The sequence below is a fragment of the Gaeumannomyces tritici genome (assembly GCF_000145635.1).
Source record: "Gaeumannomyces tritici R3-111a-1 unplaced genomic scaffold supercont2.2, whole genome shotgun sequence".
NCBI lineage: Eukaryota > Fungi > Ascomycota > Sordariomycetes > Magnaporthales > Magnaporthaceae > Gaeumannomyces > Gaeumannomyces tritici.
Genome location: NW_008804546.1, coordinates 5,659,623 through 5,685,976, shown reverse-complemented (window position 1 = coordinate 5,685,976; position 26,354 = coordinate 5,659,623). Strand labels below are relative to the sequence as shown.

Here is a 26,354-nt window from a genome sequence, read left to right as displayed (position 1 = left end):
CTGGGTCCTCGCGGAGCCCGACATGGACACCGTTAGAGCAACGGGGTATTTCGACGTCGACCAGCCAGGCTCCAAGGCGCAGCAACCGTCCCTGCTCCGCAAAGCGCTGGCTCACCGTTGAAAGCTTTGTCCACTCCCCAGTCCCGCTGCGAAATGCAATCGTGCGGGCCGAGGCTTGCAAGCCGCCATTGCCAACCAAAGGAGCAGAAGCACCAGGAGATGTGCATTTCTCATTTCAATAATGCATATGGGTGTGTAGGGTGGGGCGCAGCAGACGGCCGTTGGACGGTAGGGGAACGCTTGGCTAAAAGCAAAGGGGAGCAGAGGCATCCGTTTTTGGAGGCGAAACCCTCCGTTTCTGGAGGCCCTGGGATCCCATTTTCACCCAAAACTTCTACAAACCAAAACATGTAAGGGCCGAACTAGTACTCAGGTGGGTGACCACTGGGGAATCCTCGGTGTTGTATGTTTTTGCCGTCTTTTTTTTTTTTTTTTTTTGAACGGGTGAGGGCTGCTTGCTCGCGTCCGAATTATGGGTTTATGAAACAGTTTAGAAGAAACAAGAGAGGAAGGAGCCCAACCCTTTTGGATATGGGGCCGCATGGAAGCCCACTTGGACGGCCACGGTCCAACCCGAAGTGATATGGGATGAGAACCACGGCGCCATGTCTCGACGACCCTATTTCTCTTCCAGAAGCGGAATGCAAGCGACTACTCCGCCACGCCCGGCGGAGAGCGTGCATCGTTCGAGAGCAGTGTCCCGCTTAGTGACCAGGCCGACAGCCCTTCCGCTGAGCGCCGCGAGTTTCAACATTAGCTAACAGCTCAAATCCCGAGTTGGCTATACAACTCCAATTTTACACCTACCTTACCTGCCCAGGCAGGCGTGTATTGCTACTGGTGGCCTGTCCCTCCGCTGGCGACCCCAATGTGCCTACTGAGGGAAGCCTCTATAAGTCGCCTATCTACTCCATACTGTCCCCCATGGGTCCGCCCCTGCTAGTCGTGCCACACGGGCGACGTCGGCGTGATCTTTTTCAGCCCATCCTTTGCCGCCCTGAGCCTGCCCTCGTCCGGAGCGGGCATGCCGCTGGCGCGCAGCAAAGCCGCCCTCATGAGAAGCTGCTGGTCGGCCAGTTCGGGCCAGTGCGTGGAGCCCCACCTCCATGTGCTCCTGTGGCCTTCCGTATTATACCTCTCGTAGCGGTCGCGGAAGATGTGGTGGTCCCTCATGGCATAAAAGGGGTCCCACCTGTACCGATTGAGATCCGAGGCCAGAATGGGCAGCGGGTCCTGCTCCAGAGGCGATTTGAGGAAGGCTAAAAGGGCGCGTAATTGGTCGTCAGTCGGCGGGTATAGTGTGAATGGTCCCTGGCGACGGCCGTCGTGGAAATAAACAGCGTTGCACTGCGGATTTGAGGGGCGGGTTAGCACCTGGACGCGGCATACACAAGCACGAGCAAACGGAGGGCGAGGGCCTTACTTCGCTGTCGGACTTGCCCCGATCAAAAACCACGACGCCGCCGAAAATCATGCATTCTGCCCAATACCCAACCATGTCCGCTTCGCCGTCGGGATACTGCTCAACGGCTGTATAGCTGCGGTGGCTGAACGGGGTCTCCGGCAGGGGGACCGAATAAAATCGCTGGCTCAGCACCTGGATTTGCATCTCGGACGCGAGCCAGTCCCTGTGCACCTTGCGCTTGTGGACGCCGTCGTCCGTCTGGAACAAACGGACGGCAATGGAATGGCAGGCGACGGCCGTCATTTCGACGAGACGCAAGTCGAACTCGGGGCTTCCAACCTTGGCGGCGTTGAACGCGCGCAGGAGCTGGCGCCGGAACTGCAGCTGGCGACCGGCGTCGAACGTGCGTCCGAACTCCCTAATCTTCCCCAGGGCGGCTTCGCAAATTACGCTGTGGTTGAGTTCGTATATGGGGTGTGACCTCATGGGCGGCAGGAATGCCTCCCACGTCTGGATCGTCGGCAGCCCGTCAAATATTTGAGCGTATGCATTTTGCGCCACGGCCGTTACAAGGACATTGCCGATAGCGAGCTGGAAATGCAAAAAATGGTCGGCATCGAGGGCGCTGGCGGCAGTATCAGTGTCAAACTCGGGCATCGCGGGTATGTTGTCGCAGGCGGCAAAGGTGTTTGGAATTGAGGAAAGCTGCACAAATTTGGGAAACACTTGGCATCGACCACCTCCCGCCATGCGGGGGCAGTGGACTCCCGCGCAGCATTGCGGAGCCGGCCCCAAGCCCTAAAAGTTGTTGCAAGGTGCAGCAGGCCTTTAGAAGGAGCCCAAGCTTTAGAAGGAACCCAAGCTTTAGATATGGGGCACTTCTCGACGCCCTCTGGGGCCGAATGGAAGCCCGCTTGGACGGCCACGGTTTGAACCGAAGTGATATGGGGGTCTTCTCCATACAAAGGTCTAGATTCATGCAGGCAGGGGAGAGGAAGTACAACATCACATAGGAAACGAAATACGCAAGCACGGGCGAATACGACGGAAATTATGCCGGAAAAAAAAACGGGGGTGACCCCTGGTGAAGGCTTAAAAGGTTATCCCGGTTAGGGACGGGCCCTTCCACCACCGCGCGGGTCCCTTACGCCACTCCCATGCCCCATGTCCATGTCGACAACCATGTCGATAACCATGTCGATGCCTGTGCTTGACGCGAGCGGGACCGCGCGCGAGGACTGACACGGAACCGTTCCACCCAGGCCGTCGCCGACCCTGGGCACAATCACCGGGCGAGTCGGCCGAGATGGGGCTCGGACGGGCTCTCCACTGTCAAAAGACAGGTGCCTGGCCGTGACTCGAGTCGGTGACGATCAGACATAGCCGTCAGATGCGAGGGAGGGGTTTCCATTCCCTGGCGTGACCGGTGTGGCCGACCCCGCCTGACAAGTTTTACGAGTCGTGACAGTGGGCGAAGCTGGAGCTGTCGTGTGGACTGCACACGGAGCGGACTTGGGGAGTTGTTTACAGGGACCTTTTCACCTGGCCCTTTCAACGGGTGTTGTAACAGAGGCACGGCTTTCGTCACACCAACTACACAGATGGGCAGTTAATTCTGATGGTTTCATACGAGTGCAATCCAAAGGGGAAATTAGAGATGTAGATTACATGTTAACTTTGGCGAGGCAGGCTTGGATGTCGTCAACGCCGCGGTAAGCCGTACCGTTAGCTCCGGGCAAGTCGTTAATCTAGGCCAAGACAGCTCGCCAGCAATGTTGTTGCCAAATGCCATTACTTGGCAACAGGTACAGAAGCAGTTGTTGCACACTGCAGTGTTTGTCTATGGCCACACCACCTCTACGTAATCAATTGGGCATTATGGTAAGACAAAATGGAAGCATTTCTCAAAGATTGTTGATGTAATAAACTTGGATTGCATGTCCGTAGTAATCATTCATGTAAATAAGTACAAAAGAGATAAAGGTACTGCCAAACCGTCTGTCTAAAATCCGCCTAGTTAAAATGGTAATAGCCGGGTACGACCCGGGAAGAAAAGAAAAGAAGAATCACCAGTGGTCTTTTAGACCCATTCATTACTTCTTGCTCGCAAATTTGGATCCGAGGTCGAAGCGGTCCGCGTTCATGACCTTGACCCAGGCCTTGACGAAGTCGCGGACGAAGCGCTCGCCCGAGTCCTTCTGGGCATAGACCTCGGTGATGGCCCTCAGCTCGGCGTGCGAGCCGAAGACGAGGTCGGCGCGGGTGGCGGTGAACTTCTCGGCGCCGCTAGCGCGGTCGGTGCCCTTCCAGACCTCCTTGTCGCCGGCGCTAGCGGGCTTCCAGACGGTGTTGATGTCCAACAGGTTGACGAAGTAGTCGTTGGTCAGCTTGCCGGGCTGCGCCGTCAGGACGCCCGTCTTGGAGCCGTCAGAGTTGGTGCCCAGGACGCGCAGGCCGCCGACGAGGGCCGTCAGCTGCGGCGGGGTCAGGGCTAGCTGCGAGGCGCGGTCGACGAGGATCTCCTCGGTGAGGGAGCGCGAGTTGCCGCGGCCGAAGTTGCGGAAGCCGTCGGCGACGGGCTCCATCAAGCGGAAGGACTCGACGTCGGTCTGCTGCTGGGTCGCGTCGGTGCGGCCGGCGGAGAAGGGGACGGAAATGTTGGGCAGGCCGGCCTCGTGCGCGGCCCTCTCGACAGCAGCCGAACCGCCAAGGACGATAAGATCAGCGAGGGAGACCTGCTTGCCACCCTTGCTGTTGAAGTCGGTCTGGACGGCCTTGAGGGCATTGAGGACGGTGTCGAGCTCCTTGGGGTTGTTGACGGCCCAGGTGCGCTGGGGCTGCAGCGCGATGCGGGCGCCGTTGGCGCCGCCGCGCTTGTCCGAGTGGCGGAAGGTCGAGGCGGAGGCCCAGGCGGTCGAGACGAGGTTCGACACGGTCAGGCCGGGCGCGGCCAGGACCAGCTGCTTGAGCGAGACGACGTCGGCGTCGCTAATGCCGTAGGGGTTGACGGCAGGGACGGGATCCTGCCAGAGAAATTCCTCCTTGGGCACCTCGGGGCCGAGGTAGCGGGAGCGGGGGCCCATGTCGCGGTGGAGGAGCTTGAACCAGGCCTTGGCGAAGGCAACGTTCAGCTCCTGGGGGTTGTCGAGCCAGCGCTTGGTGATTTTGGCGTAGGCCGGGTCCCGGATCAGGGCCAGGTCGCTAGTAAGCATGGTGGCCTTGCGGAACTTGGTCTTGTCGAACGGGTCGGGGTAGTCGACGGTGCCGTTGACAGCCTCCCAGTGCTTGGCGCCGCCGGGGCCGGTGACGAGCTGCCACTGGTTGCCGTACAGGCTCTCGAGGAAACCATTGCTCCACCTGAAGAATCGAGAAGTGGTTAGTACAGATCAAAGATCCGGACAGGCTTTGCGTGGGTTTGTGCTTACTTGGTAGGAGTCTTGGTCCACACGACCTCGAGGCCGCTAGTCCTCGTATCGGGGCCGTTTCCTTTGTTGACCTTGTTGATCCAGCCGAGGCCCATGCCCATGTCGTTGGCCTCGGGCTCGGGGCCAATGTTGTCCCCCCCCGGCACGGCGCCGTGGGCCTTGCCGAAGGCGTGGCCGCCGGCGATGAGGGCCACGGTCTCCTCGTCGTTCATGCCCATGCGCGCAAAGGCGGTGCGGATGTCGAGGGCCGAGTCCTCGGGCTTGGAGTTCCCGTCGGGGCCCTCGGGGTTCACGTAGATGAGGCCCATGTGGGTGGCGGCCAGGGGCTTCTCGAGGTTCGCGGCGCGCCCGCGGGCGTCGACGCTGCCGTTGTAGCGCACGTCGTTACCCTTGGGCACGAAGGTGGTCTCGGCGCCCCAGTAGATGCCCTCGTCCGACTGGAAGGTGTCGGCCCGGCCGGCGCCGAAGCCCAGGGTCTTGAAGCCCATGGACTCGAGCGCGACGTTGCCGGCGAGGAGCATGAGATCGGACCACGAGATGGCGTTGCCATACTTTTGCTTTATGGGCCCTATTGAGGGTTAGCTGGATGCAACTGGGGTGTGTAGAGGGGGAATTCTTCACATACAAATCAACATGCGAGCCTTGTCGAGGTTTTCGTTGTCGGGCCAGCTGTTCAGCGGAGCAAACCGTTGTTGACCCTACAAGCGCACGTTAGCTGATGCCCCGACGGAGGGGGGCTGAAAAGTGCGGCTAAGCTCACCATTCCGCCACCGCCACGACCATCCATAGCGCGATATGTGCCAGCGCTATGCCAAGCCATCCGAATAAACAGACCGCCATAGTGGCCAAAGTCGGCGGGCCACCATTCCTGGGACTTGGTCATGAGCTCCGTAAGGTCCTTCTTGAGCGCATTGTCTGCAGCGTGTGTTAGGATACATGCCCCAAAGGCGTTCCGGGAGAGGAAAGAAAAAGCAGACAGGTACTCACAATCGAGGGACTTGAAGGCTTCTGTGTAGTCAAAGTCGTCACCCAGGGGGTTCGTCTGGGGCGCGAACTGGCGCAGGACGTCGAGCCTCAGCTGGCACGGCCACCAGTCGGTGCTGCGGGTGCCGCCGCCGGCCATGTTGCTGTTCTGTGGGCAGCGGCCAAAGGGCGTTGCGGCGGCAGGGCTGCCGCTCTTGGGAACCTCGCGCGCTTGCTGCTGCGAGAAGGGGCACGAGGGGCTGGCCTGGGCGAGGGGCGCGGCTGTCAACAGACAGCCGGCCAGCATGGTGGCGAAGCTGGGGGAGCGCATTCTCTAGGACGTGAGCCTTTGCTGGGCAAGTGAAAGGACCGAAAAGGACTGTAATTTGCTGCACAAAACTGACCAAGCAGGGGATGGCAGGCGAGCGCTTGAGGAACAGAGAATCCCCATCCCAACAGACACAGCCTGGCGCGCTCTCTCTTATAGCTGGCCGATCAGGGACAGACATTCAAGTGCGGACATTCTATTTTGAGAGCCAAACGTGACCTGGCCCCGCCTCGCCCATGCATAAGGCTTCAAGATTACGAGCGAGCGGTGGACTGGGGCCTGGGCCTTGGCGGTGTCTGTTGATCAACTGGGGAGCTTCCAATGTTGATGACAAGCTCCTCGAGACATCCACCAGGCCTGGGAGGGCTAGGCGCCACTGAGGCACAGGGGTACGGTGGCCCGGGTGCCCAGCTGGTCTCCTCCCACAAGCGGATTGGCCCTGGCACATTTTCCTAAAATCGAACCATCATCCCTGGTCAGCGTCGCAGCGGGGTGTGCTCTAGAGGCGGTGGGTGAGATCACCGCCTTGGTATCTGTTTTGCTTCTTGTTTGCCCACCCAAAAAAAAAAACCAAAAAAAAACTTTTTCGCACTCAGATCGTGCATCCTAGCCAGGGGCAGAATTTGGACGTTAAAGGCAGGTGTGATTTTCCCGCTTCGCCTCGTGCCTGTTGGTATGTAATGGTCGTCGTCGCATTCGTCGCTTCCCCTCGACCCCTTTCATTTGCCCATACAGTCAGCCCAAGGAAACGTGACCATCAAATCGAGCGGCCCAATGTTACCCGCCAGCCGTGAACCCCCATGCCAATCAATGCTCCTCCCCGTGCTGTCCAGGAAGGTGTGTGTCTTTCGGTAGTGCCTGGGATGGCGCCCACAACCGAGCGCCTGGACTCCGCCGCCTCATTTCCGGGGAATTGGAGATGGCGAGCGGCACTTCGCTCGGCTCTGGTGGGCCCCTCCCCTCCTGCCAGGGGGTTACATTGCCCAGCGCGCAATTGGCGCGCGTCGATATCGCCTGCAAAAGGTTATATCTGGCGGGTCCTGTCAATCCGATTCAATCGGATTTAGTCTTTTCGGCACACAAAACGTCACCGATCCACAGACCAGGAGTCGGAGTGGACCCTGGTGGACCCCTGCCCTCATCGCCCAGCCAAACTCTTTGTGCGCCATTTGGAGTGGTGTCGTGCTTGTCATCCATGCCCTGTCACTGACTGTGCACAACCTGTACTTTTACTGCTGACGTTCGCGAGGCCTGGTCCAGCCTATAATGCTTGTCGTTGGTACGAGGTTTCGAGGCTAGTATGTGGTCTCCCCTGTCCAAAAAGAAGTCCACGCGACCGTTCTGATGTGTAAGTCATGTAATCCACGCCTCAGATGCCTCTTATGCCTGGAAAGAAAAAACCTGGTTGGAAGAGTGGGGCAGTCTTGGCTCCCCAAAGGGGCGTTTCGCGGTTGTTGATCCCGTAAAATTGATTGTTTCCGGCTTCGCCGAGCGCAATGCCATCAATTACATCCCAGCAGTAAACAAACAACCAATTACCCAAAAGCGGAAAAGACGAGGAAGGTTGGACAGAAGCGTAAAAATACAACGGCGCTCCTGTCAGAAACGCAGATCCCCATCGAACTGATGGGTTCCTGGATCTTCTAGGTAACATGAGCGCAGACGAGCGCAAAGGACAGCCCCAAAAAGGCAAGCGCAATTGGGAGCGACCAAGGCGGCAGTTCCAATTAGGCGAGGCCAAAAACATATGACCACACACACCACTGGCGCGGAATGCGTGGGGCGGCCCGAGAAGGGCTAGAAATTGGGGAGGGTGGCAGACCAACACGTGGTTCTCTCGCCCCAGCCCGCAATTTTTCGGCCCGGGTAGACGCAGGCCATCTCGCCGGCCGCCACCCGTTTGTTAAATACCGTTGCTACTGCCGTTGCCAAGGCGGGGAGGATGTCGCTGGCGCTGGATTGCGGATAGGCTACGGAGGGCTAGCAAAACGATGGCTCGCAATTACAAATCACACAGGGATAACTTCCCCGCACATTTTTCGGGTTTTCTAATGAGAACAAGCAAAACAACATGGGATAGTTCCTTGCAATGTGACGACGGATGAACTTTTGACCTTCCTCACTAGTCACCCCCTTTCCCAACAACCTGGTTCAAAGGGCATAGCCTGGTCCACGAACTTTGCGGTGCTCATGCCCGCCGTGACACGAGGCAGCGGACGGAAGGTGTGCTGGCTATCGAGCAACACATGTTATCCCCACTCCGCGCTTTCGAATTCTTCCGGCGGACGCGTGGGTCGCTGCGTGCGTCCACGAGAGACATGCGTCTAGACACACGTCTGGACCGACTTGCGCACCTGGTGGATCTCAGCGCCAGGTGCAAATTTATACAGGCCCCCTACCCGAGGTCACTTCGGTCGGCGATGAGGTGGGTTTGCTGAAGGGTGATATGTAGGTAAGGTTTTCATCCATCTGCCTAGGGGGGGAGGGGGGCTCGCCCTCGGCGGCTTTTCCATATCGGGGTGGGTAGGCCGCCTCCGCGTTGGCGTCCTACGGGTGGGAGGGATCATGGAAGAAACCCCCCGGGGGTAGCCGGTGAGGCCCATGGACGCGTAATACACAGAGGCTGTCATTCTCTGGCGGGGTGGGCAAATGAGAATATGCAGTTCGGATGACACCAATCGAAACATCTCTATTAAACTTCCAACTTTCCGGTCCTTTTGACAGATACCCAAGTAGTTTAAAGAGCGGTAAGCACACGAGAGCCACAACCAGGAGTCAGGGTGGAGGCGTTGGTGGCTTCTCGTCCTCCCACTCGGGCGGCCACGGCGTGTCAGCGCTGGCCTCGTCGTCTTCCAGAAACCTAACAGCCCCTTTAGTCGGATCCAGCTCCTTTTCCACGAATCGGCGCTCGGGACCCGCCACCGCATCCACGTCCTGCAGCTGCGTCAGCGCCGTCCGCAGAGCTTACGCGACCTTCCCCATGAGGCCGTCCCCCTCGCCCCCATCTCTCCATCGAGCACTCGAACAGGGGCTCCAGGATGTCACGAGCCTCGCGCTGCGCCCCCCTGCCGCAGCCTCACCGCGACGAAGTCCGGCTCGGCCCTGGCGATTAATGGGTGCTTCGGGGGGCCCATGAACCTGTCCTTCATGCTGCGCAGGACGTCGGAGTAGATGGTCGCCGCCTCGTGTAGACACTTCCAGAGCGGGATGTGGCTGTCCAATTCGGCCAGCTTTCTGTTGGTCTCCCCGAGGAGTTCGTCCTCGCCGGGTATGTTTTCGACCACTAAGACGAGCCCTTCCATCGCCCGTTTGGCCTCGATAATACTCGCCCTCCGATTTGTCACAAGTGCCTCCAGGAAGCAAAGGAAAGCAGTCTCCTCCAATACACGCAGCTCCTACTTCCTGTCCTTCTCCTGCTCCTTTTCCTTAGCCGTCTTCAGGTCCTCCAGCTGCCTCACGACACTGGCCGCCTCCGCCGTGCGTCGATTGCTCCCTAGTCTGGTTGGTTCATCGCAAACACCCTGGGTAAGGACGAACTCTAGGAGCATGGTTGATTCCGAATGGCGGTTGTTAGCGGCTAGGACTCCGCAGAAGGTCAGAACCGAATCGGCAGTGAATCTCCGGAATCTCCAGCCAGTGATCGACTCGAGCCCAGGAGGGTCGCATATCAGCCACTTGATCCGCTGGAGAAACTTCTCAAAGTGAGGCATGTAATGAACCTTCTAGGAGTACGATTCCCGCTGCAGCCGGCGTACCGGCCCATCCTTCCGGTTCCTTTCCTCCATGTAGTTGAAGTAATCCGGCGGAGCACTATCTCGGGGCATCCGGGCACCTTGACCCATCCTAAGTTCTTGCGCTTGATGACTTATTGCAGTAAGAATGCTTGGATCAGCGGATTGATTACCTACTCCTTGTCGGACTCATCACCTGGTGGTATGTATCCGCGTTTTCCTAAGAAGGCGAGTATCGTCTCGCGGAAGGTGGCTTCCGAGAGTTCGCGACAGACATAAGCTTTTTCGACTTTAGTGACCAGTCGTAGGTACTCGGCGACGTAGGTTGACGCGGTGCCTCGCTGCTTCAGCTGAAGCAGCTCTCTCTCGTCTACCCGTACCTCGTCTACCTGGCTAAAGACGTCGACCAGTCTCTCACCAAACTTGCTGAAGTCTGCAAACACGATCTTGATGCCCTCTTCCGACTTGTCGTACCCCTCTAGGAAGTCGGCCCACATGGGTTGGACCACTCCTTCTTGACTTTGCCGTCCAGTCGGGTGGCGGCATAGTTGATTTTCTGTTCCTCGGTGACGAAGTCGTTCTGGTAGAAGGCGAGGTATTCCTTGTATTCGGTCAGGAAAGGGCTGGGCTTGCCCTCCTGCCCTCCTTACGGCTGAGGAGCTGGGAACTTGTAAGTCTTGATAGAGGTCTTGGGTACGTTTCGAAATGCCGCGGCATCGTCCTGAGCCTTTCTGTCGAAGTCAAACTCTCGGTCACCAATCCGGATGATCCGAGACGGCTTAGCCTCGGCCTTCCTGGAAGTCTCGGCCATTGCTACCGTTCGGGTGCCCTCGGTGGGTACTGAATAGGATCAGCTAAAATGTTGCAAACAAGCCTTCTGCTCCTAAGGTAGGGCACCCCAGGGAGGTGTAGCTGGGCAGTAGCGCTGTTTAGACAAGGGGAATATTGGGATCTTGGGTGCAGGCCTGGATGCTTGCTCCAAGGGATACTTGGAAGCTACCTTAGATTAACTAATGGCAGTGCATCTTTCAAGGGTACCTAGGACAATAGGAAATCCTCCATTTATACACGAGTCTGCTGGTGATACTTTTCTTGGGATCTGTGATTTGTCTGTCCTGCGGTATAAATCACAGACCCTTCCTGTCCGTGACCCGCGGTCTGTGATCTGTAGCGACGGATCACAGATCACAGATCGCACCTGATTAGATAACCATGTCACATGGCTCGTCTATTCTCTTCTAGCGAGAGGCCTGGAGGTGTCCTCTTCCTGGCCCCTCCTTGGTTAGGGGAGCCCGGTCGCAACACCCGCCGACTTGGATCCCAATGCCGCAACAAATATGTTTTTGAAGCCGCCCATAACGAGTTATAGTCGGGAGCCCAGATTCCCCGTGCGTACCTATCTCCCGGGCATGCTTATGAGCAGTCACTGTCGGAATCAGATAGCTCCTGGATCCGACCCGCCCTTGCCGCCTCGACCACTGGATTTTCAACGCTGATTACTCCATTCTCCCGAAGCCTGCAGAGGGAAAAAGAGATACATAGTAAAAATGAATATGACAAGGAGGTTTGAGGAAGCGTTAATATATTGCCGGGGCGGACAACGACCAGGGCAACGAACCTCTCAAACAAGGTGAAAAGCCGGTCGGCTTCTCGCTCCTCCTCTCGCGTCATCTCCGGAAGCCCCTCTTGCACCCCAATCTCCATACTTTGTTGCTGGCCAGTGATGGGGTCTGTCGCTACCGTTTGCCTTTGGACGTCAGGCATGGGCGCGGTAAGCGGTAGGCCTAAACATTGTAGCAGGCCAGCCGCGCAGCCAAATCCGACATTGTGGACAAGCTGGTCCGGGATGCCATCCGACAGTTCAAACAACAGGCTTGCTAGGACGGATTTTAGGGCCGTTGCCGCTTCGGTAGTGGTTGCCACCACCAGGTGGGGCAGCGAATCTCCCCTGCCCAAAGGCTGTTGCCGGTCTTGGTTTGTAGCCAACAGTCGCGATTGCATCTGTTGCTTGTCACTTGTTGCAAGTTTCCATTTGGAAACATGGTACATAAGCGACACAAGCGGCGTAATCCGAGTCTCGAAATCGGCTTGCGTCCGATAAGCCCGGATAGCACATCCCAGGATGTTTGCTAGCTTATCCGCGTGAAACGACGTTGGCGGCTGCACACCCATGGTTTCACTCAACGAAGGCAACAGGGTGGCGAGACAATCGATCAGCTGAGCGATGGGCTGCTCCAGCGGGCCTTCGGGGCGGACATTCGACCAGCTCAGCATCTAGAATAGTCCGTCCAGCGAGCAGAGGAAGCGGCAGGCATAAGCATCATACCGGGCCGTAAGGACCGACAGGAGGGAGAGATGAGTAAGGTGGGATGCATCCAGCTGCTGCTTCGCAGCCGCTTCCACACAACGAGCTACGCCCCGCAAAACAGTAAATTAGCGATTGAATATGATTGTGTGGTCAGGGCGTAACATACCCCATTGACCGCGTCGGTGAGATGATGGTTTGCTAGATGAGGTTTTAAATGCTGAGAGACGCGGAGCAGCAGTCTAGCTGCAAGTTCCCCAAGGTCCGGGCCCTGGCAGTTATCATGGTAAAAAGGCATTAGTTACGTTGGGAAAAGGGGGAACCTCGGGCTGGAAATGCTTGCGTTGGCTAACCTTGTTCAAAAGCTCGATGGCCTTTTCGGGCAGGCACGCGTCCACGAACATTTGCTCTATCGGGGTATGGAGCACCAAAACATTGTTCAAACATCGTAAGGCAGAAATCTGGCCACTGGTGGGATCGCAGCCGCAACCGAACCCGAAGCGTGCGATAACTGCCAGGTCAGCGCTCGTGAGAGAAGCGGCCAGTTCCCGACCAACCGTGCTTTTGGTGAGCGCGTGCAGCTGTCCGAGCCATTCGTTGCAATCGGCTAAAGGTCGGGAACTGTTAGCAAAGGTCCCTATGTTTAATTCCGTAGTTCAAATAGGAATTGATGCAGCGCGTACCTGTGTTTCTGGCTTCGGACTGCTCGAGATTCCGCAGCAGCGTTTGGCCCTGCTCAGCCTGGACTAGCGAATTCGTGCGGTCAGTAACGCCGTTCGAGGCCTGGAGCGATTTTGAAATGCATGCCGTAACTTGCCATCTTATCAGTGCTCGTAAGTGAGAGCAACGACGTGGTGGGAGATTGACAGAGGCGTATGGTGAAGACGACACGGACGCTCGGCATCCCGTTTTTGTGTATCGACTCCCTATGCATCACCCAGGATAGCAGGACGGGAAAGGTGACTTTGACGTCGAGGCGAAGCACATGGAGTCGGTCTTCAGTGGCGCGCACTGTGTTCTCGCAGCCAGCCGCGCCACCGGGATGGCATCGGGATTCCTGGCTCCGCGGTCGAAAGAAAGAGCCTACGTCACAGTAAGCGGCGACGGTGATGGCCAGGAGCCGCTCTACATCTGCCGCAACTTCGACAACTTCGACAAGGATGTGCTTCAGGGGCGCCTGAACACCAGGGGCTGGGTGTACCAGGAGCGAGCCCTGGACCGCCGGACCATCTTCTTCACCAAGTAGTAGATACACTCTGAGTGTGGCACTGGAATCTCGTGCGAGACGATGAGCAAGATTGAAAGTAAGTGGTCCCAAGATGCGCCCACGAGAGGAGCAGGACTCCATCTGATCGAGTCGCATTATGAAGACGTTCCAGCACGAAGGCGTCGTTCTTGGGTGACCCGAACTTCCCAAGGATCGTCCTCGACGTCAAACGAGGCGCCAAGATCGCCAACTTCCAGGAGCTGTACAAGAAATACAGCGGCCTTCACTTGTCCTACCAGACAGATCGCCCGTGGCAGTGCAGGGGCTGGAAAGCCGGCTTCTCCGGCCCTGGGGGCTCGCGGCGGCGGCCTGGGCATTACCGACGGCGGGCGCGGGCTCCTGAGGTGCAGCCGTCTTTGTGTCCGCAAGGAGGGCGATAATGCGGACGGCTCGCCGAATCAGATGGTCCCAGTCTCCGAGGTCAAGGTGACTTCCTGGTCCTGGATGTCGTACATGGGGCAGATCGACTACCTGATGCCCGCCCTCGGGCGGGGAGTGGGAAAGCCTGCGCATGAGCTCGTATATTGATGATGCTGCCGCTACCACCGGCGCCGCATCGGGCAGCTCCCCCGCGACCGAGGGCAGACCGAGTGATCGTATCCTGATCGCACCTATCCAGAACATGAGATCATCGCCTGGGCTGGCCCCCAAAGGCAGCGCCGACGAGGCCAAGTTGATCTACGACACGGTGAGAACGCGGGCGAAGGAAGCGCCGCCAGTGCAGTGTGTTGTCATGGGCGTGAGCAAACCGGGCAAAGCACTAAACCACCGATTCGTACTTTGCAGAGGGGAATCATCTACCGACCCTCACCTCTGGCAGCCTTGCGCTCGGTAATACTTGACGTCCCAAACACTCGCGATAGAATATCCATGCTCGTCTTGACTCGGTAGGCGGCCGTGACAAAATGATGATCGCCAAAAGCTGAAGTGGTCTGTTCTGCGCGGAATGTGGGAGAATCTGCCTGATTGGACCAGACCCGCTAAAAGCGCATTCAGACCGCTTCAACTTTCCCTCGCCGTCGTCGATGAATTTAGGGACGGTTCAATTGTTTCCCCGCAATGGCTGCCGTCTCCTCAATACTCGAGCTTGGCAAAGGGGTTCGTGAGCGTGTGGGGCGCCGTCTCTTGCGCGGTATTTAAAGGTTGGACGATGTCGGATAGCCTCCATGCCCACGGCATCATCGTGGCGCAACGGTTGGACCACGGGCACCATCGACCATGAAGTTCCAGACGTTCCGAGCTCTTGCATCCGTCGCCGCCCTCGCGGGGCAGTGCCACGCTCTGCCGAGCGGTGGCACGGCCGTCGAGACCAAGAATGGCGTCATCAACGGCTTCACCGACCCGTCCACAGCGCCCGGCGTCGTCCAGTTCCTGGGGATCCCGTTCGCCGAGCCCCCCGTGGGCGCACGCCGGTGGCTACCCGCACTTGCGAAGAAGTCATTCAACGGAACGCTAGACGCGCTCGCGCAGGGCCCGACCTGTGCCCAGACCGACCCGCCAAGCCCGACGGGCGCCTGGCTGGACGAGTTCCTCATCCGGCCCGGCAGCGCCAGCGAGGACTGCCTGTACCTGAACGTGTGGGCGCCAAAAAGTGCTCCGGGCAACTTGTCCCTTCCGGTCGTCGTGTGGCTGCACGGCGGTGGCCTGACAGAGGGCGGCGGCGACATCGCATACCAGATACCCTTGAACTGGGTGGGGCGGCGCGAGAAGCACATTGTGGTTGGCATCAAGTACGTCGAGCCCCTGGGCCGGTTTGGAGAGCTGATGCTGACTTTGTTCCAGCTATCGATTGGGACTGTTTGGTTTCCCCAACGCAGCGGGTCTCGACCCCAAGGAGCAGAATCTCGGGCTCCTGGACCAGCGACTAGCCATCGAGTGGGTGAGAGACAACATCGCTGCATTCGGCGGTGACCCAAAGCGCATCGTCCTCTGGGGCCAAAGCGCCGGTGCTGCCTCTGTCTCGTACTACCAATACGCCTACCACGAGGATCCCGTGGCCATCGGATTCATAAAAAATTCGGGCTCTCCGTTCATGCCCATTTCGGCCTCCGATCCCACCCACACGGCGTTTTCCAGCCTCGCAGCCGGCTTTGGGTGCGCCAAGGAGGGCGAATTGGACTGCCTGAGGAACGTGGAATGGAAAGACCTGCAGAAATACAGAGACGAAAACCAGCTCCAGTTCAGGGTCGTTGTGGACGAGACTACCGTGTTTTCTGATTATGCGGAGCGGACACTGACTGGACAAGTTGCCAAGGGTGTAAGAACTCCTCCACCTGCCGCTTGCATGTCTTGCATTTGACTGACAACCTCGCAGCCCGCCATTACCGGAACGACGCGCGACGAGTGGAACTTTTTCGGCAACGCCGGCCCGCCTCCGGACAACACGACCGTGCCCGGGGACAGCATCTTCGGCTGCCCGGCGCACTTCGAGACCAGCCTGCGCGGCGGCGCCGGCCTCGCGACCTTCCGATATCTTTACAGCGCCAACAACACGAACGTGATGCCGCGCGGCCATGGCGCGTTCCACTCGGCGGAGCTGCCCCTGATCTTTGGGACTCACAACATCGCGCGCACGCAGTCGACCCAGTTCGAGCACGAGCTCAGCGACGCCATGCAGGACCTCTTCCTCGCCTTCATCGAAGACCCGGCGGCGGGCCTGATGGGCAAGGGCTGGGAGCCGACCCCGCCCGGCCCGCTGGGCACGGTCCAGACCGGCGTCGAGCTCGGCGGTGATGGCCAGTTAGTACGGAAATATTCATGGGAGGCGTGGCAAGTTCAATGCAAGAACAGCACTGCGGCCTGGTAGAGTAAGTAGGAGCATGTGAGAACATTTCGGCCTCCAAACGTATGCAGCGAAGAGAAAATGGAATTAAATTCCCCAGTATGTATTGCCCGCTCTATATCGGCATGCAAGGCAGGTCGCCGCATGACGTGGCGTTGGCGAAACAACAAGACCAACCAACCCAACCGGAATCTACGACACATTTGAACTTTTGTTTTCTCTCCCTGCTCTTGTTCTCTCCTCTTTCGTTTCTGGTCTCGGACATTCTCTTCGCTATCATTTTCTGATCTTTCCGTTACTCCGCCGGCTCCTGATCCTCTGTTCCCTTTCTTGGCATACTTTTGTTGACAAAAAGCCCCCGCCCCCATTGAACCCATTTGTGTTAGTGCTGCCACAAATATCACTATTTCGGTCCGGTGGGGCGCGCCCGTTCTGCTCGCGCTTATGTGCGCCCTATCGTCAGCCCTAGGCGCGCTAAATCTAGACCTGCTGCCCTCGCCTATGTGGCCTCGCAATGATGATGGCAGAATCCTGGCGTGTGGCGCGGCAACCCAGCCCCGCAAAAGTGCAGCTGGCGCCTGTCGGCACTTGACTTGCCGCGCTGGGCCGGGCATTCTCATGGGGGCCATGGGATACCACAGCCACATCGACCGCAACCGCCGGAAGGCCTTGGTCCGAAGATGCCGGAAAACCGCTTTGTAGGGCGGATCTGTGGCCGCGGCCTACCAGGCGGAGCTGTCAGCATGTAAGCTGCGGTGCTGCGTTGGTGATGATTTGGGGGCTCTGTTGTGTTGAATGCGCAAACTTCCCAAATCCGGAATATGATGATATTTAGGTGGAGAGGTTCAGATGTGTATAAAACGCTTGCCGTCGACGACCTACTTTCTGGATAGGATACCCTCACTCCATCAGCCCAACACAGTCAGAACAAACACAGGCATCAATCCAACCAACAAAACAAGTTCAGCCCGCCCAACCCTCTCGAGACTCCTGTTCCCATACAGCACCACAACCGCCAACATGAAGTACACCGCCGCCCTCGCTGCCATCTTCGCCGCCCTGGCCGCGGCCGCTCCCACGCCGGTCGAGTCGCGCCAGGCCAAGGGCAGCGCCATCCTGCAGTTCGAGATCGACAATGACACCTTCACCTCCAACACCAAGATCAACGTGCCCGGCACCCTCGAGTTCAACAACGCCCAGCGGCCGCTCCGCGTCATCGCCGCCACCATCGCGACCACCCAGAACATCGCCAAGCCCGCCGCCGTCCGCTGCCAGGCCTTTGACAAGCAGGGGAAGGCGGTGGGGCCCAAGTTCGGGAACGACAAGCTTGTCAGCCTCGCCGGCGGCAAGAAGGTTGAGGTTGGGAAAATTACTTGCCAGTAGCGCTGGAACCGACCCCGGCTTTTCTATATTCTCGTTTTCTTTCCTTTTTACTTTCCAGGCATTTTTGGTTCGACAAGCATATTTGGTGGCATTGTTTATTTCCTTTTTCGGATGGCGCTAGCGCAGCATTAGAAGCCCGGGCGTGGGACATGGATGTATTGGACAAGGATAGGGACCTCTAGTTCGTGCTGTAGTTGTTCCTAGAGGCTGCCTGAAAGGAGCACTTGCAGTGTGGAGTCTGTGTCTCTTCCGCATTTTAAATTCATTGACCAGCAGCTGCAAAGCCTGCATGCAGCTGGTCTTCAAAGAAGTTAATTCGAGACCAACTTGATTGAATCCTTTACTACGTGCCAGCCTGTACGCCTGGCGCCTGCTATCAGCCACGCAAGTGGCATGTGGCGCAGCATATTCACTACGCAATCACTTGCTGTGGCGACGCGAGGGAATTTGGCGGGGAAATCTCCAACTGCCCGCAGGCGCCAATCAGATGGTCTCGCTTGGCTCCGCCACCATGATGATGTCAACCCTGGACGATGCCCGGACGGGACCCTTGATTTGCCTCGACTCAACCATCACCATCATCGTCGAAGCGACGACGATCTTTGCACACCTAACTTCCATTCCCGGCAACTGCCGCGCGTCCTGTTGACTGTACTAGATCAACACCTCGCGCAATAAAAACACTCAACTTTCCCGATCTCTGTCCTCTTGTACCTCGCCCATCTCCCTCAACCACACTACCCCACATTCACCCTTCCCAAAACCCCAGGCCGCCAAATAGCGCAATGTCTCTCCCACCAACGATGAGCGGCGCCAACAGCGGCAAGCCCAGCTCCGGCAACTATCCTCCTCCTGCTCCCGGAGGCCCTCCCGCAGATAGCCAGGGCAAGCCAGCCCCCAACCAGATACCTGCCTACAACCCCGCCGCCCCGGCGTTTGCCGCGCCCCCTAGCAGGGCAGACAGCGACATCTACAATGCCACCGACGATGAGGCCCCTCCCCCGATGCCAACACGTCCCGGCCATGGCCACCCTGTGACTGGAACAACGGGCACGACTACCGGTCCGGCCGCGGCCGCCCCTGCGGCAACAAAGTCCAAGTTCTCTCTGTCGTCCTTCAGCCAGAAGCTCACTGGAGGCATTAATCAACTGGCGAACAAGATGGGCTCCGAGGGCTTCCTGCCCGACAGTCTTGATGTGGAATGCGAGAAGGCTGCGCGGACTCTCAAGGCATTTTGCAAGGAAGGTCTCGACCCCGAAACCGCCGCTGAAGCCCCTCCCCACACCCTCGATGTCCCTCCCAACGGCAGACCCACCTCGAGCGGAAGAACGTCGCCCGACCCCAAGGCCGACAAGAAGCGCAAGAGCAGTACTCTAGTGCACATACCCACCAAGGCCTTCTCTCGTGCTGTGGGCCTTGCCATCTTCACCAACGCCCGCGCCGCATATTTCGTCACGGGCTCCATCGGCTCTGGCGTGCTCATCTCGCGCCTTCCCAACGGCGGCTGGTCTGCCCCTGTTGGGATCCACGTGAGAATCGGGGGTGTGGGTGCGGCCGCCGGTGCCGACATTTTCGACTGCGTCGTTATCTTCAACAACCGCGAGACTCTAGACAGCTTTACTCGTACCGGATCCATCACCCTTGGCGGCGGTGGCGTCTCGCTCGCGGCTGGAAAATGGGGAGCTGGCGGGAATCTTGACTTTGCCGCGTCTGATGCCACCGCCAAAGGCAAGGGCAAGGGAAAGGAGGGCGAGGCGGTCGACGGATCCCACCCAGTCGCTGGAGACAAGCCCGCTGCTGTTGCAGACTCGAAACTCGGGCAGCCCCCTGCCTCGGCCGCTGGCGATGGCAAACAGAGATCTCGCTCGCCATTCCCTGGCTCAGCCGTGGTATCGTACGTGCGCTCAAGGGGCCTTTACGGTGGCATCCAGGTCGATGGCACTGTTCTTTCGGAGCGAAAGGACGGGAACGCGCGCTTCTACAACCAGGAGGGCATCACTGTTGCACAGATTCTGAGCAAGGATGCCGCTGAGCCTGCCGCTGCTGCGGGGACGCATCCGTGGCAGAAGCATGCTCATATACTCCTTGAAGCCGTCCGCTCTGCTGAGGGCTACCGCGCCGGAAGTGACCCCAACACTCCTCTGGACCCGCCCACAACTCTGATGAGCAACGTGCGGCTTGGTGGCGACAACTCTGCCGCTGCGCCACCCCCTGCCGCGCCGGTTGGCGACTCGAAGGTCGGCGCGCCCCAGTCTACCTGGACGGCCCCAACCTCTGCCCCACAGGGCGCCAGCATAATGCCGGGTGGCGGCGCGTTCCCGCCGCCTCCACCCGGGCCGCCGCCCAACGTGGCCCCAGCCATGGCCAACTGGAAGGCCGAGGAGGCGGCCAAGGAAACTGCGGCGGCGGCGCAACAGGCTGGCGGCAGCTCATTTCCCCCGCCGCCCCCTGGCCCTCCGCCCAATGTCGGCCCCGCCATGGTGCAGTGGAAGCAAGACGAGGCTGCGAGGGAGGCGGCCGGCAACTCGCAGGCAAATGCCCCTCCACCTCCAAGCTACTCCCAGTTTGATACCACACATTCAGCACCGCCGCCTCCCCAGGCCGGCGGCTCCGGACAGGCCTCCGACTTGCCGCCTGCCTACGTGGACGACGGTGGGCCGAAGCCTGGTGTCGGCGATTCCAAAACAGGCCGTCATTGAGTAGATGCATTGTTGGTGGAGAAATAGGTTGGCCCGCTGACGCCTCTTCGTTCTATCTTTGGCTTGTCCTTGACTCTGCGTTACGTTTAACTTTATGAATAGCCGCAAAAGAGCTTTCCTGAATCCCACGTGTCTCTGTTGAGCCATGATCGTCCATGAGATTCCCATTGATTACCTTCTTACGTTCCCATTTTTCCCTCATATCGCTTTGCTGCCTAAATCCTATCTTTTCCTGTTTCTATTTTCTGTTTCTCTTTCCCTTTGAAGTTTTCCTGCCCTTTGTCTCTCTTCTTCCCAGCTTTCTGCCTCTTTAAATACATACCTTCACTCTTCTCGCAACAACTCCTAATATCCGGTTTGGGTAGTGCCCCCTTTGATCTGCCAACAGCGTAGAACTGCTGTCTTCCGCTTTCTCTCAACGGACAATGAACTTTCTAACCGATGCGTTCGTGTTTGCCATGGCATCCCCAGTGGGACAATGGTTCCGCCTCTCCCCGGTGACGACGGGCAGTGAAATGGCAAGTTTGTCCAACCCAGAAAAGATGGAATCAGAATCGAAAAAAGAGCTAGAAGGAAACGGAAGTGCCAGTTCAGAAACTGTTGATATAAACTTGGTGACTGCCACCCTGCCATTCTCACAGCCCCTGGAGTCCTGTCTTCCGAATATTTCATGGACTCCAACAGCTTTTGATCGCTTGCATAATTCCCAATTCTCTTGCAACAGACTGGCATCTCCATCTTGCCCCCAAGATGCCCCTGTTTCAGCTGCCTATCGAATGGGGTCGCCCAGTCTCCAGCCAACTCCACTGCGATGCGTCTATTCTCGCGGCGGTGCACTCATCCAAGAACCGCGAGAATTTTCGGCGTACCAGAAGCAAGACAGCAAACCTAGCGCGGGAGCAAGCGGGCGAATCTAGCGGCTCGACCGGTGGTAGTGGCAGCGCCGACATGCCTGGCTCTGGCGGAGCTGAAGGGTCGGCCACTGGAGAGGGAGAAGAGACCGGTGGCGAGGATGAGGGGCCGGAAGACGATCCTCCTGAGGATAGAGATGAGCTAGACCGAAGTGATGAACCGGCAGAGGGTGACGAAGAAGACGTCAAGACCGACCTCCGGGTGATCTTCCTCATCAAGACCGACCACCCTGACCAGGACTTTCTTCAAGGTATCCGCTAGTTAACCTCTACCTTGGTCGTATAGTTTTTATCAAGCACTAACCCACCCTGCACTTAGGCAATAGCTATTATTTGGCTATCCCGTATCGCGCAGCCCATGAACCCATTTGCCCCAGACCTTGGACTAGACAGCTTGATGAGGTGTCTGACCAGAGCGTGAAGAAGAAATTGATAGAGGACGAGGAAGGGGTCCAGGGAGACGCCGGGCACGCAATGCATCAGTCACTCGCGACAGCACTCCACGTCAAAGAGCTCTCGCAGCAGGGTAAAGTCGAGTTCGAGGTCGAGATCAGGGCCTACAAGAACGAGATCCTGGACGAGCTGGCGCGGGAGCACAGGTCAGCCCCCGACGGGCAGCAGCAGGAGACCATACTCGTGATCATGTACACGGGGACGCCCGACGTCGAGAGCACGCCGGCCCCGTGGAAGGCACTGCCCCGGGGAAAACTGCCGGGCCTGCGGCTGTACCCGTGCGAGACGGAGATGATGAGCGAGAACGGCAAGATCGACGACATGGTCGCGCTCGACGCGGTCGCCGCCGAGGGCGGCCACTGGCGGCCGCAGACCTGCTTCGGCGTCCACTATGTCTTCAACGACGGGATCCCGCGCTGCCCCCTCATCGGCAGCGGCCGCACCGTCTACAAGCGCACGTGGAGCGACGCGAACCTGCACGTCGGCATCAAGCACACGCGCGAGTCGCCCCTCACATGCATGCCGCTGCCGGAGGCCCGCACCCGCGCCCGCCCCCAGGTCCCCGCCCGCGCCTCCGCCTCCGCCCGCGCCCCTGCCCAGGGACGCAGAAGGCCCTCGCGGCAGGTAGCCGCAAGCTCGGGCGACGACGGCCTTGACTATGACGGCGATGACGACGACGACGACGATGGCGATGATGGCGATGATGGCGGCGACGGCGCCCCCGCCAAGAAGCTCAAGTTTACGGTCGAGGACCACATCGTGCCGCGCGGCGCCAGGCTGCAGACGCGCTGGTTCCACCAGGAGCTGGTGCCGTCGCTGCAGCACGGCGAGTTCCGCGTCTTCGTGGCCACGAAGCCCGACCCGGATGGGCTGCGGGGCCGGCGCGGATACGTGGTGCACTGGATCGTGACGGCCACGCGGCGCGACAACCGCGAGTGCGGCGACAACATGCTCGTGACGCGCCCGGACCTGGGCGGGAGCAGCAGCGACGACCCGGCCGGGCCCGGCGGCGAGCTGGCGGGCATGGACGGCAAGGACCCGTTCGCGGCGCGCGGCACGACGCACGGGGCCGTCGTGACCTTTGCGCTCGAGGTGTTCGAGGCGCTCCGGCACAAAGGCGGCGCCGCGTTCGACTCGCTCGAGGTCGGCTGCCGCGTCGACGTGGGCGTCCGCGCGCCGCGGTCGCTGCCTGGAGGCGAGGGAGAGGGTGAGGGCGAGGACGAGGCCAAGCTGTTTGTGAACGAGATCAACAGATGGTATTCCGCGACGTACTTCTCCATCGAGTCGCTGCCGTCGCCGCACACCAAGATCTGCGCGCACTTTGCGCTCGCCTTCGCCAACTGGATCCGGAGCGGCGGCCACAAGCGGGACTTGGACGAGGGGCCGTCGGCCATTGAGGGTTAGGGGCTTATTGATTCGAGGAGGGGAGGTGTGTCGTAAACGCCACGGCAAGGAAAACCTGATAGGTGTAGGAGTGCTGCGGATGGAGAGGAAGCTTATGTCAACTGTTGGACAAGCTGTGAATTACTGTCTGGGTTTCGCGTAAATAGACCAGCTTTCTGTGCAGCATGTGGGAGTGCCTAGAAAGATTAGGCAAGGTCGTACTATCCAGGTAGCAGTAGCCACGACGTTGTTGGCTAGGGTGGCACGACACTACCCTACGTGTGTGTCGATATCTCAGCCATGTTGACAAAGACTATCCCCTTTGAGTGCCTGCCGTTAAGGTGTTTACCGCCGGCCACATCTGTGTTAATAGTCCACAAGTATAAAAGTAAACCAGGAATAAGAACTAGATTAGGAATATGACCAGGAATAAGACCGGGACCAGGAAGAGGAGGTATGTGGCAGTCCTCGTCACAACCTCAAAATCACATTCACAAACAGTGGTGCAGCGTCGGGAAGAAGCGACAGCGGCCGCCGCTGAACGAGACGAAGCGGCATCCCGCCCTTCGGTGTGATGGGACGTCTCTTTTGTATTTCTCCTCGAGGTGCAGGCCGCGCCCACCAGCAGTGTGTGACGGCTCGTATATACATCTTCTTTTCCAGCATATACACCCACCTTTTGCGTGCCCGCCCCCTACCTCGCCAGGCCCTTCTCGGCATAAAACTCACCGACCCATTCGGCCATCTGCGCGACTTGTTCGTCGGCGATCTTCCTCGCGCCCTCGTTGGCGGCCCAGTTAGGGCCGTAGAGGTCCGAGCAGTGGACGCCGCCGGGCAGGACGCGGACCTGGGTGCCGTTCGGTTTGCTCTGCATGGGCCCTCCCGGGCGGACGGACGAGCTGACGGTGACCTCGCGCCACGTGTCGTACTGGCCGTTGGCGTACATGAGGCGCGGGATGTTAAGGTCGGACCAGCCGCCGGTCCAGGCGTTGAGGTCGGCCTCGGTCCGTCCCAGGGCGTAGCCGTAGGCACCGCCGGGGAACCAGAGCTCGCACTGGTCCATCCAGTACTTGTTGTTGACGAGACGCGAGACGATCGAGGGGCGGTCCTTGGGGGCGCCGTTTTGCCACCAGCCGAAGCTTTTTTTTTTGTTAGTGGTCAGAGAGGAGAGGACAAGAGAGACAGACAGGGCATGAAACTCACGGCTCATTGCACAACATCCAGTTCCACTGTCTATTGACTGCGTGAGTATGACCGTTAGCGTGATATCTCGCGTTGGCGGGTTTTTTTTTTAAGAAAAAGGAAAAGGAATAAGGAATGAAAACAAAGCAAAAGGAAAAAAAGGCGGATTACCTGGGTTGTTATATCTCAGGTCGTGGTACTGCGGGTTGGACGCGTTCTGGTTCTGGTAGCAGGCCGTGTTGTTCTGGCCCTGCCACTCGGGATAGCCGGACGACTCGCACTGGCCGGGCAGCCAGAGCTCGGTGAACCACTTGGCGTACCCCTCGACGGCCTTGCACGAGCCCACGCCCTTCTCCCCGGGCACGGGGGTCGTCGAGCCGGGCCAGGCGCCCTCGACGTAGTCGCAGAAGCGGTGGAAACTGTTGAATCCGGGGCCGCCCAAATCCTTGTTTGCCGAGTAGAACTGAGTCGATTGCCAAAGCCATGGCCCGTTCTCTGCAAAGCCAGTCAGTAAAGTTCCAAATGCGAAAAAAAAAGAAATACGTGGTTAACCACTATGACGGGTGAGCTGGTCCGTACCAATGGCCTGACCAAAGTCGGCGTCGCTAAGACCGTCAAGCTTGAACTTGGCCTTGAGCTTGTCCTTTTGGGCCTGGCTGCCGGACATGAGGATGCCGTCCATGTAGTCGATGGCGGCCGACACGTCGCGGCTGCAGTTGCGCGGCATCGCCTCCTGGACGGGGACAAACATGGTCCACATGTCGGCCACGGCCTCGACGACGCCCGAGGACCCGTGGATGGCCCAAAAGGTTCCAGGGGCCTTGGCCGCGATCCACCCGGCCAGCGCGCCCGAGTAGGAGCCGCCCGAGTAGAGCCAGGGCACGCGGCCCGGGGCCGTGGCGCCCTCGGCGGGGTCGAAGGGGGCCTTGAAGTTGTGGGCAAAGTACACCATGTCCTGGATTGAGTTTTTCAGATCCAGGTACTTGAGATTCTCGCTCGTGAGCACCTTGTAGGGCGTGCTCTCGCCCCAGTAGCGGTGCTCGACCACGACGACGGCGGCCCCTATCTTCTCAGCCATCAGGCCAGCGAGACGACCTTTTGTGGTGTACGTCACGCTGAGCACGAGGAACGTTAGAATTCAGGCATTACACCCTCCCCAACGCTCGGAAACTGATGGGCAATGGGACACGCAGATCGCAAGGAGGGAGCTTCGTACTTGAATCCTGTTGCGGACTGTTCTCCTGGGTTCACCACGATGATGGGCGAGCCTGTCCCGTTCCAGAACTCGGTGCCGTACCAGAACCGCTGCTTGAACGTGCCCAGCTGCGGGTTGGCGTGGTCGATGAGCTGGTCGAACTCGCCCCAGCCGTTCATGGGGTCCGCGCGGCCGCGGCTCGTCGCCAAGGCGGAAAACAGCTCGACCTCGTCCTCGATTGGGCCGATCTCCATGCCGCTGCGGTGGAAGGAGACGGCAGAGACGGTGGTGGCGAGCAGCAGCGCCGCCGCCGCCGCCGCCGCGTTGCCGAGGGAGACTTTCATGGTGGCGGATGGGGGGAAGAGCGAGCAGAAACGAACTCACTCGCGGCGCACACGCACGACAAGGCTCCAGACCGAGAAGCAAGGGGGCATAAAGAAGGCGCCAGGAACAACGGCGCGGTGCCGGGTCCCCTGGAGGGATTTTATAGTCCCAAGAGAACGACATGGGCCCGGCTAAATTACCCGCCAGGCACATGGGCTGGCTGTTCTTTCGGGTGTGGGCTGCCATCTATAGGGGGGGGGGGGGGGGGGGGGTTGGCGGCAGTGTCGAGCTCGGCGCACTTGGCTGGGGGATCCGAACGGCCCGGATGTGGTGACAACCCAATGTAACATCGGCTAGTCCGGAACAGGCAAGTCGACTGCCGAAAGCGGCAGGTCGGCCATCGGAGCGGCGTCGAGCCCCTCCTGGACCCCATCCTGCGATGCATGGGCAAAGGCAATAAATGGGGCGCGGATAACGGTGTAAGGTGTAAGCTTTTCTAGTGCCACCCGCCATCTCGCCACTCTATTCCGACGTTGGTTCATCTTTGCGGGATTGCTT

General features: G+C 59.0%; 11 protein-coding genes across 11 annotated transcripts; 5 read left to right on the top strand and 6 right to left on the bottom strand.

The window, feature by feature from the left end:
* Positions 1-444: 444 nt before the first annotated feature.
* GGTG_04474 (hypothetical protein) lies at positions 445-2,168 on the bottom strand. The gene is made up of 2 exons (XM_009222271.1): positions 1,484-2,168; positions 445-1,407 (listed from the first exon to the last, which is right to left on the bottom strand). Exons 1-2 carry the CDS (start codon positions 2,120-2,122, stop codon positions 1,000-1,002), a joined length of 1,047 nt encoding a protein of 348 aa, XP_009220535.1. The 5' UTR covers positions 2,123-2,168; the 3' UTR covers positions 445-999.
* A 1,098-nt stretch (positions 2,169-3,266) lies between these two features.
* Positions 3,267-6,515, bottom strand: GGTG_04473 (hypothetical protein). The gene is made up of 5 exons (XM_009222270.1): positions 5,878-6,515; positions 5,651-5,805; positions 5,516-5,588; positions 4,891-5,458; positions 3,267-4,822 (listed from the first exon to the last, which is right to left on the bottom strand). The coding sequence occupies exons 1-5, from the start codon at positions 6,182-6,184 to the stop codon at positions 3,559-3,561; spliced, it is 2,367 nt and encodes a 788-aa protein (XP_009220534.1). The 5' UTR covers positions 6,185-6,515; the 3' UTR covers positions 3,267-3,558.
* Positions 6,516-8,956: 2,441 nt separating this feature from the next.
* Positions 8,957-9,483, bottom strand: GGTG_04472 (hypothetical protein; the record flags this gene model as incomplete). The annotated part of the gene is made up of 2 exons (XM_009222269.1): positions 8,957-9,115; positions 9,262-9,483. 2 exons carry the CDS (start codon positions 9,481-9,483, stop codon positions 8,957-8,959), a joined length of 381 nt encoding a protein of 126 aa, XP_009220533.1.
* A 93-nt stretch (positions 9,484-9,576) lies between these two features.
* On the bottom strand, positions 9,577-10,723 carry GGTG_04471 (hypothetical protein; the record flags this gene model as incomplete). Its single annotated transcript, XM_009222268.1, has 4 exons — positions 9,577-9,864; positions 9,937-9,991; positions 10,090-10,431; positions 10,563-10,723. 4 exons carry the CDS (start codon positions 10,721-10,723, stop codon positions 9,577-9,579), a joined length of 846 nt encoding a protein of 281 aa, XP_009220532.1.
* Positions 10,724-11,219: 496 nt separating this feature from the next.
* On the bottom strand, positions 11,220-13,181 carry GGTG_04470 (hypothetical protein; the record flags this gene model as incomplete). Its single annotated transcript, XM_009222267.1, has 5 exons — positions 11,220-12,323; positions 12,387-12,488; positions 12,571-12,824; positions 12,901-12,958; positions 13,035-13,181. Coding segments are annotated over 5 exons (705 nt in total), but the record flags the coding sequence as incomplete, so codon positions are not given.
* A 78-nt stretch (positions 13,182-13,259) lies between these two features.
* GGTG_04469 (hypothetical protein) lies at positions 13,260-14,012 on the top strand (the record flags this gene model as incomplete). The annotated part of the gene is made up of 2 exons (XM_009222266.1): positions 13,260-13,459; positions 13,724-14,012. 2 exons carry the CDS (start codon positions 13,260-13,262, stop codon positions 14,010-14,012), a joined length of 489 nt encoding a protein of 162 aa, XP_009220530.1.
* A 496-nt stretch (positions 14,013-14,508) lies between these two features.
* Positions 14,509-16,826, top strand: GGTG_04468 (acetylcholinesterase). The gene is made up of 3 exons (XM_009222265.1): positions 14,509-15,214; positions 15,267-15,741; positions 15,799-16,826. Exons 1-3 carry the CDS (start codon positions 14,703-14,705, stop codon positions 16,288-16,290), a joined length of 1,479 nt encoding a protein of 492 aa, XP_009220529.1. The 5' UTR covers positions 14,509-14,702; the 3' UTR covers positions 16,291-16,826.
* A 240-nt stretch (positions 16,827-17,066) lies between these two features.
* On the top strand, positions 17,067-17,993 carry GGTG_04467 (hypothetical protein). Its single transcript, XM_009222264.1, has one exon. The coding sequence runs from the start codon at positions 17,116-17,118 to the stop codon at positions 17,647-17,649; it is 534 nt and encodes a 177-aa protein (XP_009220528.1). The 5' UTR covers positions 17,067-17,115; the 3' UTR covers positions 17,650-17,993.
* A 459-nt stretch (positions 17,994-18,452) lies between these two features.
* Positions 18,453-20,348, top strand: GGTG_04466 (hypothetical protein; the record flags this gene model as incomplete). Its single annotated transcript, XM_009222263.1, has 1 exon — positions 18,453-20,348. One exon carries the CDS (start codon positions 18,453-18,455, stop codon positions 20,346-20,348), a length of 1,896 nt encoding a protein of 631 aa, XP_009220527.1.
* Positions 20,349-21,098: 750 nt separating this feature from the next.
* On the top strand, positions 21,099-23,116 carry GGTG_04465 (hypothetical protein; the record flags this gene model as incomplete). Its single annotated transcript, XM_009222262.1, has 2 exons — positions 21,099-21,510; positions 21,579-23,116. 2 exons carry the CDS (start codon positions 21,099-21,101, stop codon positions 23,114-23,116), a joined length of 1,950 nt encoding a protein of 649 aa, XP_009220526.1.
* Positions 23,117-23,609: 493 nt separating this feature from the next.
* Positions 23,610-25,993, bottom strand: GGTG_04464 (endoprotease). Its single transcript, XM_009222261.1, has 5 exons — positions 25,494-25,993; positions 24,857-25,392; positions 24,449-24,772; positions 24,299-24,335; positions 23,610-24,234 (listed from the first exon to the last, which is right to left on the bottom strand). The coding sequence occupies exons 1-5, from the start codon at positions 25,814-25,816 to the stop codon at positions 23,790-23,792; spliced, it is 1,665 nt and encodes a 554-aa protein (XP_009220525.1). The 5' UTR covers positions 25,817-25,993; the 3' UTR covers positions 23,610-23,789.
* Between the last annotated feature and the right edge of the window lie 361 nt (positions 25,994-26,354).